Source organism: Vitis vinifera, chromosome 1 (genome assembly GCF_030704535.1).
Source record: "Vitis vinifera cultivar Pinot Noir 40024 chromosome 1, ASM3070453v1".
NCBI classification, from domain to species: domain Eukaryota; kingdom Viridiplantae; phylum Streptophyta; class Magnoliopsida; order Vitales; family Vitaceae; genus Vitis; species Vitis vinifera.
Window position 1 is genome coordinate 877,250 of NC_081805.1, and position 19,173 is coordinate 896,422.

Below are 19,173 nucleotides of genomic sequence, written 5' to 3' on the forward strand. Positions count from 1 at the left end.
TCATTATACATCTACGAGGAAGAATCAGGTCTGTAGAACAACCTGAATTCATCGTTTCCTTCTTCTAGATTCCCCAAAACGTACTGTTGGATTGCTATTTCTTTTCTAGGATTACTGCATTTTCCTAGGAAACTATGTATGGTGCAATTGAGTATGAAATTATGTCCTCAATCAAAGGTATCATTTTACTATTATTTTACAAAGGTATCATTTTATTTATACGATGAAGACATTTGATTATACATATTTACTTTTTTCTAAAATTTTATTTATTTTTAGTGTTTTTTTATTTTTTATTTTTAGCTTTCCAAGTAATATGCTCAGCATAAAATTCCATATTGATCTAAAATGAGCCTGATGGGTCTATATAAAGATCTCTCATGTAAAAGATCAATTTACAAGGAATACTGGTTATGTTTGAAAGTAGTTTTATATTCTTTAAAAATATAAAACAGTTTTTTTAACTTAAAAAACGCTTTCATCTTGATTTGATATAGCATGATGGGTTTATCTAAAGATCTTTCGAGTCAAACATCAATTAGAAGGAATATCGGTCATGTTTGAAAATAGTTTTATATTCTTTTAAGAAGATAAGTTAAACAGTTTTTTAACCTAAAAACTATGATTGAAAATTTTCAGGAATTTGTAGAGTTTGTTTAAAAAATAATTTGTTTTTTTTATATCTTTAAGAATTCTTTTCAAAAAAAAAAATCTCTAAATCTTAAAACATCCCTCTAGCTTAAAGATGACTTTTAGAAAATTTTACAACTTTTCCTAATAAAGTCTAGTTCAGAACATCCAGAAGAGTTATATGTATTCTTCATAATCAAAAGATGTCCGAGAATCACTTTTAATATAAAAAACGTTTTTCTAAAAAAATAAAATGTTTCACAAAATTCAAAAATCATTTTTAAAAAATTGAAGAATTGTTTAGAGTGTTTTTTTTTTTAAATTTTTTATAAATGTTTAATAAGTGATTCTCCTAAAAACTCTTTAAAAAAAACATTTAAGTAAAAATTCTTCTGATAAAAATATTATCAAACATACTCTAATTCCTTATGCTTGAAGCTTCCAATGCAATTCATTGAAAGTATTTTCCATATGACTTCTCCACAAAATATTTCTTTAAACTTAAAACTAAAAGTCATATTTTTAAAAAAAGAAAAATAAATTCTTGACATGTATAGGATATGAGATTTTTGTTCTAACACTAGGTTAAAGTTAAGAATGCAAAAAAAAAAACCTGACCATTAAGTCAAATTTAAATCTTGATTAAAAAAAAACCATTAAAATAAATTTGCTCTACTTTGTCTCCACCCTCTTACATTTCTTCCACCCTCTCCCCCATCCTATAGATGTACCACTGTAGTATTTTTGGAGAGGTTAACTTGCAAAGTAAGGAAAGCTTTTTTTTAAAGGACACTTCTCCACTTGTTTGTCCAATCGGGATAGAAACATAAAATTTGCTACCAATGATGAAGAAAAGTAAACAGAGTGTAAGAAAACATTTCATGTTTAATCTAAAAATTACAATCCCAACAAAAATATAAAAAATCATGTCAATCTGGTCAATGGAAAAGGAAACATAGAAGAACTTATGATGATTCAGTTCTTCTATATGATTCAGTTCTTCTATGTTCTGCGTGTTAGTATTGATGTGAATGACACGTCTATAAAATCTTAGCTACTTTATAGAGAGATTTGTTTATACTATCATTTCAATTTTTTATTTTTGCATATTACATTTTATTGGGTATTGAGTATTGTTGTGATGTTATAGTATTAGCAATATGTTATTATTTCATAATTATACTTTTCTATTTTGAATAGTTTTATATTAATTTAGCTTCAATTTTTATGATAATGGAGATGAAGAATAATGAACAATATTAAAGAGAATATTAGCAACATCCAACTATAAGAACTAACTTGAGCATTACAAGCATTGTCCCCACTTGTCTTCACCTTTTAAAAAAGGTTAGATTTTCAAGAATCTCAACCCAATAATTATGTTTTTTAGGTTGGGTAGCAAAAGTCATACGGAGAGAGAAAAGTGATAAAAAAAAGTTCACCAATCAAATGGAAATAGATTGTTATTATTACTGGATTAACTTGGTCATTAGATTTAAAATAGTACATAATATCATTGTGGAATTTGCATGCTTGGAAGGAAGAAGTCTTGTTCTTTCCAAAGGAATTAATGGGAGACAGGGCAAAATGCCTGTAAGGAAATGATAGTAACTTTTGAAAAAGTGGGCTATAAAGTAAAGGAGAATTGTGAAAAATTAATATTTGGTCCATATAATTTTCATAATTGATAGAAATGATATAAGATGTTAAAAGACCAACATATCTTTCAAATTTCTATACATTACCTTTTTAATTTCTAAAGTTTTACTAAAAAATTGTACTGACAATTTTCTTGTTATGAATTAAAATACTTTGCATTAGTCTATCTGGATAAGAAAAATTATTAATATAATATTAAAACTTCATATCTTAGTTATTTTTTTCAATAAATTTATCTTTTTGGATATATATATATATAATAGAGTAAAGTGATAGTCAATTTTAAAATTTTTAAAAATATGGTTAATGTAGAAAATATAAAAAATATTTCAATGAAAAATCCCAAAATTTTTATCATTGCTTATAATAAGAGCAAAAAGATTCAATATCTTTAAAAATGAAAAACAAAAAAAACATTATTACTTTTTATTTGACATAAAATAGAAATATAGATTGGAAGAAAAAAAAATTAGAAATGAGTAATACTTAATAGAGAATAGAAAAGGGAAAAAAAAACACAAAAAAATTGAAATTCAGACTTACTTGTACCTATATAAGGGTTAAGGGTATTTTAGGGATTAATGAAGAATAATATCTTTTATCTTAATTTTCATACTTTGTTTGGGTCTTGGGCTTAAATATGCATGATATATGGACCAAATGTTAATTTTTGGGCCCAACTGGACCCAAAACACAATTCTCCCATAAAGTAACGTGAATTTGAAATAATTGATTTGGAATCCTATCACCTAGAAAATGATTACTCCTTGGGTTATAAATTAAAATGAATTTGAAAAAATTCATTGGATTCTCATTACTTTTTTAAAAGGCTGAATTTGAGTTGACCCAAAATAATTTACTTCCATCAAAAGTAAATTATAAGAATAAAGGCAAGAAAAAAGAAAATTGGTATGCACCATTTATCTTTTTACTTTGGATTGGATAAATTTTGTAAAATCATATTTTCCTTTTACTATATTTTGTAATGTTAATAGCAACTAACTTTCAAAATAATGGAAATTAATTTGTATATAAGCTTATTTGAGTACTTCCATATTTTTTTTATAATTGAGAATTTTTTAAAGATTTTTTTTAAGTATTAGCTTTTATATTTATTATTATTATTTTTCATAAAATAATAAATTGTAAGAAAAGAGGAGAAGAACAAGAAGGAAAATTTATAATTTTTTAATTTATTTAGATATTTATAAAAAATAAGAAAAAGAAAATTAAATTGTTGAAGCTTCCCAAGCTTTTTGACTGTTATCTAACAAATAATAATAATAATAATAATAAGGAACTTCCTTAAAGCAATGTTATCAAAAAATAGAATCACATTAGTTAAGCTCATTTTTTTCTAATATAATAATAGCAATTATAGTTACTTTTTTTTTTTTTTATTCAACTTATTTTAAATAGGGCGTGTGCTTATGCAATTATATTTATTTATTTTTCTAGAAAGATTAATATATTTATTTATTTGTTTATTGTGGTTATCTCAAAATGATGTCTTATTTTCTATTTAAATATTGGTATATATGAAAGATAAAGTTTAAGTATTCATTAATTACGAATTCAATTCAACTTACTCCAATCCAAATTTTACCCATATAACCCAAAAAGCTTGTCTAATATGTTAGACCCGTCCAAATTATAGTCTTAATTTTAAAGTCATATTGATTGGTTCATCCGTTTATAAAAACATAGTTAAATAAAATTACTTGAAAATGAAATTAGTATTTAGGGCATTGTATCATAAACTTGTACAAAAAATCCTTCTGAGAATTAGATTTTGGTACAGTTAGATTTTGAAGAGTTTCAAGCCAATCAATTTTTTTACTTTTTATTTTTGAAAGTAGGGTAGATTGGAATTTTGTTATTTTTCATTAAAAAAACTAAAAAGGCAAAGTGAATGCAATACATTAAAAAAAAAAAAAAAACTTAATCCTAATTATGAAATCTAAACCTAATATTTATTTATTTGAAATGGGTTAGGCGTTGGTGAATAATTGAACATCATGTGAAGGTTTTTAATTCAACATGTAGTGATATTGTCATTTGCCCCCTTCTTTTCTAACAAAATAATTTGATGGAGTTTAATCCCGATTATGCTCGTTAGTAATCTTATAATATCTCATATTTGTGATCAAAACATAAATATTCATATTCAAAGTTTGTATGATACGAGAAAATGAGAAGAATTATGGAGACATGTTTTAAAGTTAGGAACCAAAAAAGAGTAATTTGAATTTGTATTCTTGCTTTTCGTAATAATCAATCCATGCATTGAACTCATGTGTTCAAGATTAAACTAATCTAACCCTATGTCCAATCCAAACTATCCGATCCAAGCTCAACTTCTTATCATTCCCATGACACTCAAAAGCAACAATATCATATACAAATAAATTGAAATTTATGTAAAATATATATCACGTTCAAATTGGCCTTAGGTTGTCCAAAACCCAAACCCAAAGCCCAGTTTAATTTAATTAGAGCAATAATAAAATAATTCCAATAATTACAATTAATTTATAGCAATTAAATAAAAATTTCACAGGAGTAAAAATTATTTCCAATAAATATATTATAAAGTCATGTAAAAGTTGCTAGTTACCCCTCTAGTAAAAAGTATACATTTATTTATCCCACTTTAAAAAAAATGATAGTAGTGAAATCCATGAACAAAATTTAATTATCATATTCTTAAAAAGCACCCAAGATCCCAAACCATGAATTATATTTAGGGATGATAATAGGGTGGGTTTAAGACGAGTCGCCCCATCCCAACCCCGTCCCATTTATTTAAAATAATTTTCATCCCCGTCTCATTTAAAAAATTAAATTGGACAGGGCGGGCCGGGATGGGTATAAGCAACTCCCTGCCCCGCCTTCGTTTAATTTTTTTTTTTAAATTACTTTTAATATTTTAATTACATTAAAGTAAATATATTTTATAAATAATTAAATTATTACATTTTTTATGACTTATTTTATTAAAAAATACTTTATTATTATCTATAGTAGAATAAAAATTAATTTAATTTAATTTTAAAAAATAATTTTATATACAATTGTAGGGTGGGATTGGACAAGGCAATACCTGAACTCATCCCAAACTCATCTTGGGTTTAAAAAAAAAATTTCAAATCCGTTTAGTTAAAATTCAAACATGTTCCATTAGGGGCAGGATGGGTACTCGAAAAACCCGTCCCATTGTCATTCCTAATTATATTACACCTCTGTGATCAAATAAATAAAAAGATACGTTTAATCACATATTTAATTAATTTTTTAAAAATAAAAGAAGTTGGGTCGTTGGACCAAAGCACAAAAGTGAGAAGCGCATATCTGAGCCCATTAAATTTGGGCTTTAACATTGCCAGTATGTTAGCCTACAACAAATTCAAACTCCAAACTCCAAACTCCACCGTCAGATCCCCAGGCACCATCTATGCGTATCTCTCCCTCTAAACAATCTCCTCCATTTTCACGCCATGCATAAAGCAACAATCCCGAGAGAAAATAGTCTCTCATTGCTATATATATTGTCGGAGACTGATTTTCTTGCCTAATTTGGATTTTAAAATTTCATGCATCTCATTTTGATCACAAACCTGAGAAAAGCCCCATATAAAAATAACACAAGTATTACAAAATAAATAAGTATTAAAAAAAAAAAAAGAATTATGAACAAATCTCAATATCAAATATGAACAACAAACACTAGATTTAGTGGTTCACAATAATTTTAGGTATGTACGTCAACATAAGAACGATAAAGTACAACAAACTAGAGGAGTAGAATAGAATACTCATTTTTCATCCAAAATGATTCCATCAAAGTAACAAATTATGCCAACCTTATCATTGAAGAAACCTAAAAGAACAAGTACTAGAAAGGTTGTGAGGAGATTTGAGCAATAATTGTAGTGAACGAAAGTTGATACTAGATTTGAATTCTACTTCTATTTAAAAGCTAAATGCACTTCCATGGCATGCAAAGAGATTCCAAAAGCTTTAAATAAACTGAATGGTTCTTTGAAGCATGATTGAAGCTTCTAAAAGTGTCAAAAATAGAGATTCACAAAGAATTTTGAATTCATTCTTCCTTTCTTAATCAAACCCTCTCTAGGTCCATAAGTTGTACTAAAGAGCTTTTGAATGTCAACAATGAATGACAAGGTTATGAAATATGAGGTTATCTTCCACTAAAAATCATTCCAAGGATAGTTTGATTAAACTTGATCCACACCTATAATGCCCCTATAAAAAAAAAAAAAAAATAGAATTGAGTCAGTTTAAGAATGATAGCTCCTATATTGACATGTAAACGGTACCATAAAAACACTCGTAACACACCTTTCATGCACATCTTGAACATGTAGATCAATCATCCAAGATTGGCTTCTCCCACTATTTCAAACTATTGAAGGTTTTGGACATACAAAGCACTCCTTTAGGAAACTTTACAAGTGCCATCATAGATCTTCTGCTCTTGAGATACTTGAGTTTGAGGAATACAAATATAAGGAGCATCCCCAAATCCCTCAGGAACCTACGGCACCTTGAGACCTTGGATCTTAAGCAAACTCTGGTAAAAGAGCTACCCAAAGCAGTCTACAACTTGATAAACTTCGCCACTTGCTGGTTTATGCCTACAATATGGGAAGTGTTGTAACTTTTGACGCCGTTTAAGGGTTCGCTGTACCGAGAAAGATCGGAGCAATGAAGAACCTGCAAAAGCTATCATTTGTAAAGGCGAGAAGGCAGAACAGAATGATACAGGAGCTCAAAAATCTGACAAAGCTGAGGAAGCTGGGCATTGTAGAACTAGCAGAAGAAGATGGCAACAGCTTGTGTCACTCAATTGAGAAGATGCCGGATCTCCTTTCCTTGGATGTTACCTCCCTTAGTAAGGGGGAGCCTCTGGAGCTTGATCCAATGGCCAACCCCCGCGTCTTCTTCAACGCCTGTATCTCAAAGGGCACTTGCAAAGGTTGCAAAGTGGGTATCTTCTCTTCATGACCTGGTGAGAATACGCCTAAAATGGTCCTTATTGTCCCAAGACAACCCAATTGAAGCTCCTCAAGATCTCCCAAACCTGATGGAGCTGCAGTTACTTGATGCATACACTGGAACCCAGTTGGACTTCAACTCGGGAAAATTTCAGAAGCTTAAGATATTAGACCTTGAGCAATTGAAACAGCTGAGGTTTATCATAATGGAAGATGGCACATTGCCTTGCCTACAAAAGCTGATCATAAGGCAATGCAATGAGCTGAAACATGTCCCCGTAGGTATTGACGGGCTCCATCATCTTAATGAGCTGCACCTCTGCGATATGCCTGAGAAATTCGTGGCCCAGCTGAAGAAAAGAGGCGGTGAACTTCGCCATTTGCTTCACCGTTGTTTGCATATTCTCTCATATCAACAGGGCCGGTTGGTGGAAGATCTTTCATGACCATATCTGATACATCTGTGACATGCACCAGTGGATCAAGAATCAGGTTTGTATAACTACATGGATTCATCGCTTGCTTCTTTTGGGTTCCTCAAAATGCATTGTTGTCAATTACTTTACAAGCAATATTACTGCATGTTCCTAGGAAATCATGGTGGGATATCTAGCATTTATACATATCAAGCATCAAATATCTGTGGAGTCGTATTTGAAACTGCCATTGTTGAAACTACCCCGAGACTCGGTACAAGACATAGTCGGATTATGGTCAGGTGTCAAGCCCCCGAGACTTCCAATTGATTTTTATGCTTCTTGTATTAATAATAGTGTTGGATTGTAAGGACTGAATTGTTTTTATTGTGTTTGGCTTAAAATGTCGGGATCAAGTTCCACGTTAAGCTTGTGGGGATAGCCATGGACGTAGAAAACGAATTGATTATCAAACCACTCTAAAAATCTCCTCCTTCTTTTTTATTTTATTTTATTTTTATTTTTATTTTTATTTTCTATTTGTGTATGGTTTAATTAATTAACAAATAATGGCCCTATGCCTACGTGAAATTGACTTGTGAATTTTTAATATTATGTTTTTATGATTATTTTAGATGATACTAAATATAATAGTGATTTGCTTTAATTTTTAGTTTGTTGAATGCATTCTCATCCAATTGTATTTATATATTTTCTCTAAAATTTTTATTATTTTAAAATTATTCTATACTTTTTTAATTAATCAAGCAGTTTATTGTGCCTACAGTCTGGTCTAATTGAATAAAATATGATTTATTAATGTCAACTCAGCCCAATCAATTCTTTCACAGAGGAACAATGGTTTATTAATGTGCAAATTAATAGCGTTTTATAAATAAAATATTCTTAATTTCCTCTACAAAAACAAATTAGTGTTAAATAAACCGATAATAATATTTTTATTGGGATTTTTCAATGGCATTATAAAGTCACCAATCAATTAATAAAAAATGGTCATTGAAGTCACCATGATTTATTTATTTATTTATTTTTACCTCGATAATGATCTTAATTATCGTTTTTTCTGGATTATTTGAGTATTAAATTTTTTACAAAAGTAACTTTTAATCTTTTTTTTTACTTGAAAATTTTTATTAAAAAAAATTCTATATAGGGCATATAATTAAGATTAGGTTTATTAATAAATGAAATGTTTTTCTTAGCTGCAATCATGTTGACCCATAAATTTGTATGAGAAAATTTGAATTTCTTTATTTTCTTTTACATGACCCAAAGGTTAATATAAATTGTCTTGAAGTAGCAGTAAAGTGATCATTTTAAGTACCACAAATACTTGTGATTTGGAAATAATCAAAGTCTTCCCAATGGGGACGACCCTAGGTTCCAATACATTAGCACTGATTTCTTTGAGTTGTATATGATGCTTCTTTTCATGTTATTTACGACATTGACTACGGGAATCCCTTGCACACGCAAGTGGCATTCATTAAAAGTTAAGACCACTACTTTCAAGGTCCTATGTCCAGCTTCTGAGTAACAACAGTATGATTGAGTTCAACAACAAATTTGAGAATTTTTTTTTTAACCCAAAGTGGGTTTGGGTACAATGTTGTCCCATCGAAATGATAAAAATATCGATAATAACGGATATATTAGTATTTCGATTTTATAGATATATTGAAGATATATGTTGGATATTTAAAAAAAAAATATCGATAGACTTAAAATTGATCAAAATTCATAAAAATGTTAAAAAAAATCACGTATAAATATAATTAAAAGTATAACAAACATTTTAAAATTATTTTATTGAAAAATTTAATTTATGTATAATATGATTTGTCATATTTGATAATAATATCATATGCGTCGATAAAAAAATATGAATTTTATAAGTGTACATTTATTATTAAATTGCATAAAATATTATTGCATAATAATATTATGATATTTGATTATAATATATTTAATTTTAAAATATATTTAATATTAAAATTGTGATCCATTTAATTCAATTATATTAAATAATATAAAATAAATGATGATATATATACCGTTGTGATATTTAATAATAATTTTTATAACTTGAAAACATACTTTATGTATATTAATCTAATTTGGATGTATTTAATGACAAAAAAATAATGATAATTTGTATAAGTATTTTTTATTTTAAAATTTTGACAATTTTATTCAAAAATATATATTTATTTTATATGTAATTATTATATAAAAGTCACAATAACTAAAATTAATTCATTTAGAATATTTTTTTTATTAATTTATAATATATATGTATATATTATAAATTAATCTTGAAAGATGGTTGTCCGGCAGGTGTTGGTGCCTTGGTGGGCGATCTATATAAATAATATGTAAATTTAATCAACAACAGCATGGTTGCCTGGCTGGTGTTGGTGGGCGAGCGTGAGCCTGAGGGTCGTTCGAATATCCTTGGTTCCATTCTTCTTGATTTACCTTTGCCTTTCAAAAATTCTAATTCTTGCAATCCCACATCGGTTCATGACACCAAAAAGGTGTATTTAAACATTGGAGTGGTGGAGGTCTCACTTGTGTTCAGAGCACGTTGGGCCCAAGCTGCATTTTGGGCCTAAACATTGGGCCAGGGCCAAAATTAAGAGTTTTAGGGGCAAAAGGAATTGAGAATGATGACGTGGCAGCGATATCGTGAAAATATCGAGAAAAATGGCGATTTTAATGGAAATATCGCCGATATTTCCTCTATAAGGTTATATTTAATATTAAATAAAAATGATTTTAATTAATTTTTGACTTTTTTTAACATATATAAAATATTATTTTTTTATAAAAATAAATTATAAATATTTATAATATTTATTTATTTGTAAACTATATTTATTTTTAATACAATTTAAAAGTAAAAAATTAAAAAATAAATAAATAAACAGATATGGTGAATATGATAATCGTTGATTTTCATGATTCTTAGTAAAAATAAAAGAAAATAAAAACGAAAAAAAGAAGAAGAAAAACATATAGATTTAATGTGTTCAATAGATTACGTACACGGAATAGGGAATAAAACTTTCATTATCTTTGAAATTAGGGTTATATATTAAAATTTTATTATTATCATTATCATTTATATTTTATTTTATTTTTAAATAAATTTATATTTTTAATATTTTAAAATAAAAACATTCAAATTAAAAAGATAAATATAAAAAATTTAAAAGTGAAGTAGTAATTTTTTAGAATGGAATTAATGAAATAGATTATGATTTTTTTAATATTTATATTTTTTATATTTAATTATCATATAAATAATATAAAAAAGACTTATTAAAAAATTATAATATTAAAATTTTATATTTTTATTAATCAATTAAATATAATTTAAAATAAAATAATTAAAATTAAGTTTTTTTAATGATGAAGCTTAACAAATTTAAATTGAATATATATTATCAAAGAGCATCATAATGGTAAATATTCGATATTTCCCATAGTGATTTAATCCAAATAAAGAAGGATAATTAATAATTATTTATATAGAGAGAGGAAAATTGTTTCATGATTTGTTTTTTTTTTTTTTATCTCTACTAAATATAAAAATCAACCCAATTCTCTCACTCGGGAAGGCCCTATTTTCCTCTGCCACTGTCAATCCTCGCAGGTACTAATCTAATCATGTTATTATTATTATTATTATTATTATTATTATTATTATTTTTGCAACCCCGTTTGATCCCCAAGAAAATCCATCCCCCATTCGATTTCCGGGAAAATTCATCCTCGTTTGATTTCCGAGAAAATCCATGCAAAACCCCCCAAAGAAATCCAAAAAAATTGCTTTTTCTTTGCTCCCTGTGTTTTCTGGATCTGTTCTAGGGGTCTCTTTGCTTTTGTGCCATTGGATTTAAATTTCACGAAGCCTAAATCCACGATTTTTGAGCCAGACTGAAAAAAACAACCTTTGCCTGCAAATCCACGATTTAAGAGTTATATTTAGTATTTTTGCAGTCAGTGAATGTGCCGCCACATGTTTGAATGATTGGAACTTCAAAAACCAGTAACTTGTTTTTGCCAAAGCAAAGGATTGAATATTTCCTTGGTGGATTTTTGGGAACTGATCATGCACCCACAAGAAATCTCCATCAAGCATGAAGTTGTCTTATTCGAAGGTTGACCCTTGGTGCATGGGGTCATTCAATAAGGTTAATAAATTGTCTGGAGGGAGCAGTAAATGATAACATATAGCCGTGTGCTTGGAAATATTCGAAGTCTTCCCAATGGGGAAGACTCTAGGATCCAATACAATCCTGGTTTTCTTGATTTATATCTAATGCTTGTGGTTGTATTATTTGTGTCATTGACTCCTGAAGTCTTTTGGAAGTATACTTGGATGTGGCATTCATCAGTAGTTAAAATCATTGTTTTCAGGGCCCCTACGCCAAGCTCCCAAGCAACAGCAAGGTGAAGAGAAAGAGCATGAACCCAGATCTAGCTGGAGGGATGGCAGACGGGGCTGTGTCGTTTCTTCTTCAAAAACTTGAAGCTTTTGCAAGTACAGAATGGAACTTGCAGGAAAATATCAGGAATGGAGTCCGTGAGTTACAAAGGGAGCTGTGGAGAATAGAAGCCATGATGAGAGATGCTGATGCAAAGAAAGATTATGATAACCAATTCAACGTGTGGATTCAAGAAGTTCGCACAGAAGCTTATGCCATTGAGGATGTTCTTGACCTGTTCAGACTCCACTGGGATCAAGAATCAGTGTGGCGCCACTTGAAAATGTGGCACTCCATTAGCAACCTGATACAGGATATTAACACAAGGCTCGCGATCATTAAGCAGACAAAGGAGAGGTACCAGATCATTAAGGAGATAAATGAGAGGTATCCGATGATGGTCCCCACCAATTCAGTTAGTTCGGAAACCAACACATACCATAATGTGAGAGCAGCTCCTTTGATCCTCGGCTGGGGCAATAACACCATGGGCATTGATGAGCCTAAAAGGAAGCTGGTTTCTTGGGCATCAAAGTCGAATCAGAAACTCAAGGTTATGTTCCTAGTGGGGATGGCTGGGTTGGGCAAGACAACGCTTGCCTACCGCGTGTACGAGGAGGTGAAGGAGCACTTTGATTGCCATGCCTGGATCATTGCTTCAAAGTACCAAACCATAGATGAAACCTTACGGAGCTTGTTGGAGGAACTTGGCTCTTCAACAGAGGGGTCCGGCATAGTTCTTCTCATGCAGAGACTGCACAATTTTCTCCAGCACAAACGGTATGTTATAGTTGTTGACAATTTATTGGTAAAAGATGTGTGGGAATCCATTAGACTTGCCTTGCCAGATGGTAACGACAATAGAATAATTATCACTACAAGAAGAGGCGATATAGCTAATTCTTGCAGAGATGATTCTATTGATATCCACAAGGTTCAGCCACTGTCACTGCAATGGGCTGAGCAACTCTTCTATAAGAAAGCTTTCTTAGGAGATGGCAGCTGTCCTTCAGGCTTGGAGGAAGTCTCGAAATCCATCTTACAGAAATGTGATGGATTACCACTTGGGATTATTGAAATCGGTAGGGTCTTGCGGAGTAAGCCTCGTCAAACTAAATACGAGTGGAAAAAATTACATGATAGCCTTGAGTCTGAATTGAGAAGCGGTGGTGCCCTTTCAGATATTATGAGAGTGTTTTCTGCAAGTTACAAGGATTTACCTTACCATCTCAAGTATTGCTTCTTATACATGAGTATTTTTCCTGAGAATAATCCAGTTAAGCGAAGAAGACTGATTCGGCTATGGATAGCTGAGGGATTTGTAACAGAGGAGAGAGGCAAGACTCTTGAAGAGGTGGGGGAAGAGTACCTGAATGAGCTTATTGGCAGGAGTCTGATAAAGGCAAATGAAATGGACTTTGATGGAAGGCCAATAACTGTTGGAGTCCATAGTCTCATGCATAGGATAATTCTCTCAGTTTCACAAGAGGAGAACTTCTGTACTGTTTGTGCAGGACCAGAAGGAAACTTGACTGACAAACCCCGGCGCCTATCCATCCAGACGGGAAACTTTGATGTGTCTCAGGACTTAACCTGTGTTCGAACTTTTTTCAGTTTCAGTACAGGTAGGATAAACATTGGTTCGAATTTCAAACTATTGAAGGTTTTGGACATACAAAGCACTCCTTTGGGAAACTTTCCAAGTGCCATTACAGATCTTGTGCTCTTGAGGTACTTGAGTTTGAGGAATACAAATATAAGGAGCATCCCCAAATCCCTCAGGAACCTACGGCACCTTGAGACCTTGGATCTTAAGCAGACTTTGGTAACAAAGGTACCCAAAGCAGTCCTACAATTGGAGAAACTTCGCCATCTGCTGGTTTATTGCTACAATATGGAAAGTGCACCTTTTGATATTGTTCAGGGGTTCAAGGCACCAAAGGGGATCGACGCATTGAAGAACCTACAAAAGCTATCATTTGTAAAGGCGAGTGGGCAGCACAGAATGATACAAGGGCTCGACAATCTTACGCAGTTGAGGAAGCTGGGCATTGTAGAACTAGCAGAAGAACATGGGGCGAGTTTGTGCCTCTCAATTGAAAAGATGCCAAATCTCCACTCCTTGAATGTAACCTCCCTTAATAAGGAGGAGCTTCTGGAGCTTGATGCAATGACCAATCCACCGCCCCTTCTTCAACGCTTGTACCTCAGAGGGCCGTTGGAAAGGTTTCCACGGTGGGTATCTTCTCTACATGACCTGGAGAGAATACGCCTAAAATGGTCTTCACTCACAGAAAACCCGATTGGAGCTCTTCAAAACCTCCCAAATCTGACAGAGTTGCAGTTGCTTGATGCATACACTGGAACCCAGTTGGACTTCAACTCGGGAAAATTTCAGAACCTTAAGATATTAGACCTTGAGCAATTGAAACAACTGAGGTTTATCATAATGGAAGATGGCACATTGCCTTGCCTACAAAAGCTGATCATAAGGCAATGCAATGAGCTGGAACATGTCCCCGTAGGTATTGACGGGCTCCATCATCTCAATGAGTTGCACCTCTGCGATATGCCTGAGAAATTGGTGGCCCAGCTGAAGAAAAACGGTGGTCAATTTCGCCATTTGGTTCACCATATTCCGTATATTCATTCATATAACCAGGGCCAGTTGGAAGATCTTTCTTGATCATTATACATCTATGAGGAAGAATCAGGTCTGTAGAGCAACCTGAATTCATCATTTCCTTCTTCTAGGTTACCCAAAACGTCCTCTTGGATTGCTATTTCTTTACTAGGATTGCTGCATTTTCCTAGGAAACTATGTATGGTGCAGTTGAGTATGTTTAGTGTTTTTTTAATTTTTAATTTTTAGCTTTCCAAGTAATATGCTCAGCATACAATTCCATATTGATCTAAAATTAGCATGATGGGTCTATATGAAGATAATTTGCAAGGAATATTGGTTGTGTTTGAAAATAGTTTTATATTCTTTACAAAGATAACAGTTTTTTAACTTAAAAAACGCTTTCATCTTCATTGCATGATGGGTTTATCTAAAGATCTCTCAAGTCAAACATCAATTTGCAAGGAATACCGGTCATGTTTGAAAATAGTTTTATATTCTTTCAAAAAGATAAATTAAACACTGCAAGTTTAAAAAATAATTTGTTTTTTATATCTTTAAGAATTATTTTTGAAAAAAAAATCTCTAAATCTTAAAACACCGCTTTAGCTTAAAGATGACTTTTAGAAAATTTTACAACTTTTCCTAATAAAGTTTGGTTTAGTTCCAAGAGTATATATATATATATATATATATATATATATTCTTCATAATGCTTTTAGAAAGTATTTTTAATATAAAAAACGTTTTTCTAAAAAAATTAAAATGTTTCACGAAATTCAGAAATCACTTTTAAAAAATTAAAGAATTGCTTATAGTACTTTTTTTTATAAATGTTTCATAGATGATTTTTCTAAAAACTCTTTTGAAAAAAACATTAAAGTAAAAATGCTTTTGATAAAAATATTATCAAACAGCTCTAATTCCTTATGCTTGAAGCTTCTAATGCAACTCATCGAAAGTATTTTCCATCTGACTTCTCTACAAAATGTTTCTTTAAACTTAAAACTAAAAATCACATTTTAAAAAAAATAATAATTTCGTGACATGTATAGGATATGGGAGTTTTGTTCTAACACTAGGTTAAAGTTAAGAATGCAAAAAAACCCTAACCACCAAATCAAATTTAAATCTTGATTAAAAAAAAAAACCCTTAAAATAAATTTGCTCTACTCTGTCTCCTCCCTCTTACATTTCTGGCTCCGCCATTGTTCCACCCTCTCCCTCATCCTATAGATGTACCACTGTAGTATCTTTGGCAGAGGCTAACTTGAAAAGTAAGAGAGAAGGCTTTTTTTTAAAGGACACTTCTCCACTTGTTTGCCCAATCAGAATTTGGTTCTCATATCATTTTTACACAAATAGTCGTTCCGAGATTAAATTTTTCTCATCTCTTCCTAATATCTTTCCATAAACTCACCCCAAGAGTCTCTGTCACCTCTAGAGTACTCCACCCCCATCCATCTCCCCAAAATTTACCTTGGATGATCTTCTTCCACAAACTATCATGCTTATGAGCAAACCTCAACCACCATTCCTAATAAGGCCTGGCTTCTAATTTGGATCCTCCAAACTTCTCATCCTTACAAACCATCATCTGGCTCATTAAAAGTACTTTCTGAAGTCCTCCATAAAAGCCTCTTTGAATTTTTCATTCTAATTATCACTTGCCAAAGCATTGGAAATAGGTCATGAAATATATTGAAAAACCCAAGAGGGTACCCTTTATAAGGATTAATCTTCCCACCCCACCTAGGTAAATTTTTTGGGAACTCACCCGTAAGAAATCTCCATCAAGCTTGTGCTCGGTGGAAGGTTAAACCTTGGTGCTAGGTGTCTTTCGCTAAGAAATCGTTTTGAATATGTTAGTTTTTAGTTGTATGGTTAACTAATGTTGTTCATTATTAGGATAATTGAAACTGGTATTCTATGGAGGGCATAAATTAGTAATAGATTTATGAGAAAACTTGGAATTTCTCTAGTTTCTTTTCTGACATGCTGCATGTAAATGACACAAAGGTTAGCATAAATTGCCTTGAGGTAGCAGTCAAGTGATCCTATAAGTACCACAAATACCTGTGAGCTTGGAAATAATCGAAGTCTTCCCAATTGAGATGACCCTAGGTTCCAATACATTAATACTGATTTTCTTGAGTTGTGTATGATGCTTCTTTTCATGTTATTTACGGCATTGACTCCTGGACTCTCTTGTACATGCTAGTGGCATTCATTAGAAGTTAAGACCACTGTTTTCCAGGGCTTTCGAGCAACAGCAATATGGAGGTGGAATTTTCCTATGGTACAAGTTTGGAATAAATATCAATGGGTTCAAGACAAATTTGAGAATTTTTTGTGAACCCAAAGCGGGTTTGGATACGATGTTGTCCCATCCCAAATTATATGTAATATTAAATAAAAATGATTTTAATTTATTTTTAACTTTTTTAACATATATAAATTTTATTTTTTTATAAAAATAAATTATAAATATTTATAATATTAATTTATTTATTTGTAAACTATATTTATTTTTAATATAATTTAAAAGTAAAAGTTTTAAAATTTATATGTAATATTAAATAAAAATGATTTTAATTTATTTTTAACTTTTTTAACATATATAAATTATATTTTTTATAAAAATAAATTATAAATATTTATAATATTAATTTATTTATTTGTAAACTATATTTATTTTTAATATAATTTAAAAGTAAAAGTTTTAAAAAAGAAATTAAGAAAAGATAAATAAATTGACAAAGTGAATATGAAAATTTCCTAAACGTTATTTATTTATTTATTTTTCTATTTTGTGGAGATGAAATATATATAAATAAATAAGACGAGATTAGGATATGAGTGAACGTCTTAAACCTACCTGTTATCATCCATAACCTAGAAGACTGAGTCCAATGTTGATTTTTAAGATCCGTTTTTGGGTCTGGGTTTGCAGAAAAAACAAAAGACCTAACGATTTATTCGTTTGGCCTACATGAAGTTGATGAATGTAACACCTTAACTTGGAACATGACAGATCCATCAAACTCAGTCAATCTCCACCGTATAAATTTTAAAAAATCACAACAATTTGGAATTTTCAACCATTGAATTTTCAAAGATAGAATAATTTTATATTGTTCCGAGGCCGATGCTAAAGGGTTACATAGAACTTTCAAAATATCTTTTTTCCCGAGAGAAAATATTTTGAATATATTTGGTCCCCAAAACATTTAAGGGTACTGTGGATCCCACATTTCGGCTTAATGCGTTTCTCACTCGATGGCGAGCTCGATTTTTATTTGAAAAATTGATTTTTTATTGATTATTTGAAAATGACTTGGAGTCGCCACTTATTTTTGTTTTATTTTTAAAGAGTAAACAAAATAAGAAAGAAAAACTCTAAGTGTGACTCCTTATTTTGGAAAAGACGGTCTATGAAAAACCGGATCGAGTTCGGGGGTCAGGTTATTTATCGGGAAGGTACGGTAAAGACCGTAGCACCCCTCTAAGTCTTTAAAGTCGGGTCTCTACTAATGAGATGAAGCTGACATGACAATCAATGAGAAAATCAATGAATATTCGAATCAATCATGCACATATAAGTATCAGAATATGCAATAGAGGATAACCGAAGTGGAAGTGGATGCGTACCTGATCAGCAAACGGCAACGCGCTATCACAAAATGGGATTAGTGCATAGTAATGAACACAAAGTATATCACTCATATCACCCAACCAGATAAAGAAGCACCAATATCATGTATGACATTTCATTCAATTCCATTTTTATTTTAAAGGAAATTTATTTGATGTCGGGCCCCCACCATAGCCCGTTTTATTTTGCATGAACTAATTCCATAAATTCCATAATTTGGAATTACGAAATTTGATTCTTGCTTATTTTTAAAACATTTTAAAAACAAAACTAAGGAAAATATGAAAATTGCATGCCAGAGAGAAAAAAGGTAGCAAAATTTTATTAAAAATAGGACTCTTGGTGATCCTAAAAATTCTAAGGATGAAACATGAGGGAGTTGGGATTATTTAAGAAACATAAAAACCTGAAAATTATTTGAAGAAAAAGATGTTGGAAAGTTATTTTAAAAAAAACAAAGATGAGAAAATGGGATAATGGCACGTGGCTCTAAGATAGCATGCCAAAGGTGGCCATGCAAAACTTACCTCTGAGGTTTGACTGGATGCAGACATCCCACTGCAGTTACTGCATCCCGAAGATATGACACGTGTCTAAAATTGAGAGACTCCGCTCCTTTGCTTCCTAACAAAAACTACCTCGAGATGCATATAGACAA

The 19,173-nt window shown here is 30.9% G+C and overlaps 1 protein-coding gene and 1 long non-coding RNA gene across 2 annotated transcripts; both read left to right on the forward strand.

The window, feature by feature from the left end:
* Nucleotides 1-7,309: 7,309 nt before the first annotated feature.
* Nucleotides 7,310-8,226, forward strand: LOC109123061 (uncharacterized). The gene is made up of 2 exons (XR_002030746.2): nt 7,310-7,799; nt 7,899-8,226. It is a non-coding gene; the product is annotated as an uncharacterized LOC109123061 (long non-coding RNA).
* A 3,114-nt stretch (nt 8,227-11,340) lies between these two features.
* LOC100256051 (disease resistance protein RPM1) lies at nt 11,341-15,121 on the forward strand. Its single transcript, XM_002275281.5, has 2 exons — nt 11,341-11,402; nt 12,170-15,121. The coding sequence occupies exon 2, from the start codon at nt 12,218-12,220 to the stop codon at nt 14,921-14,923; it is 2,706 nt and encodes a 901-aa protein (XP_002275317.3). The 5' UTR covers nt 11,341-11,402; nt 12,170-12,217; the 3' UTR covers nt 14,924-15,121.
* Nucleotides 15,122-19,173: the final 4,052 nt, after the last annotated feature.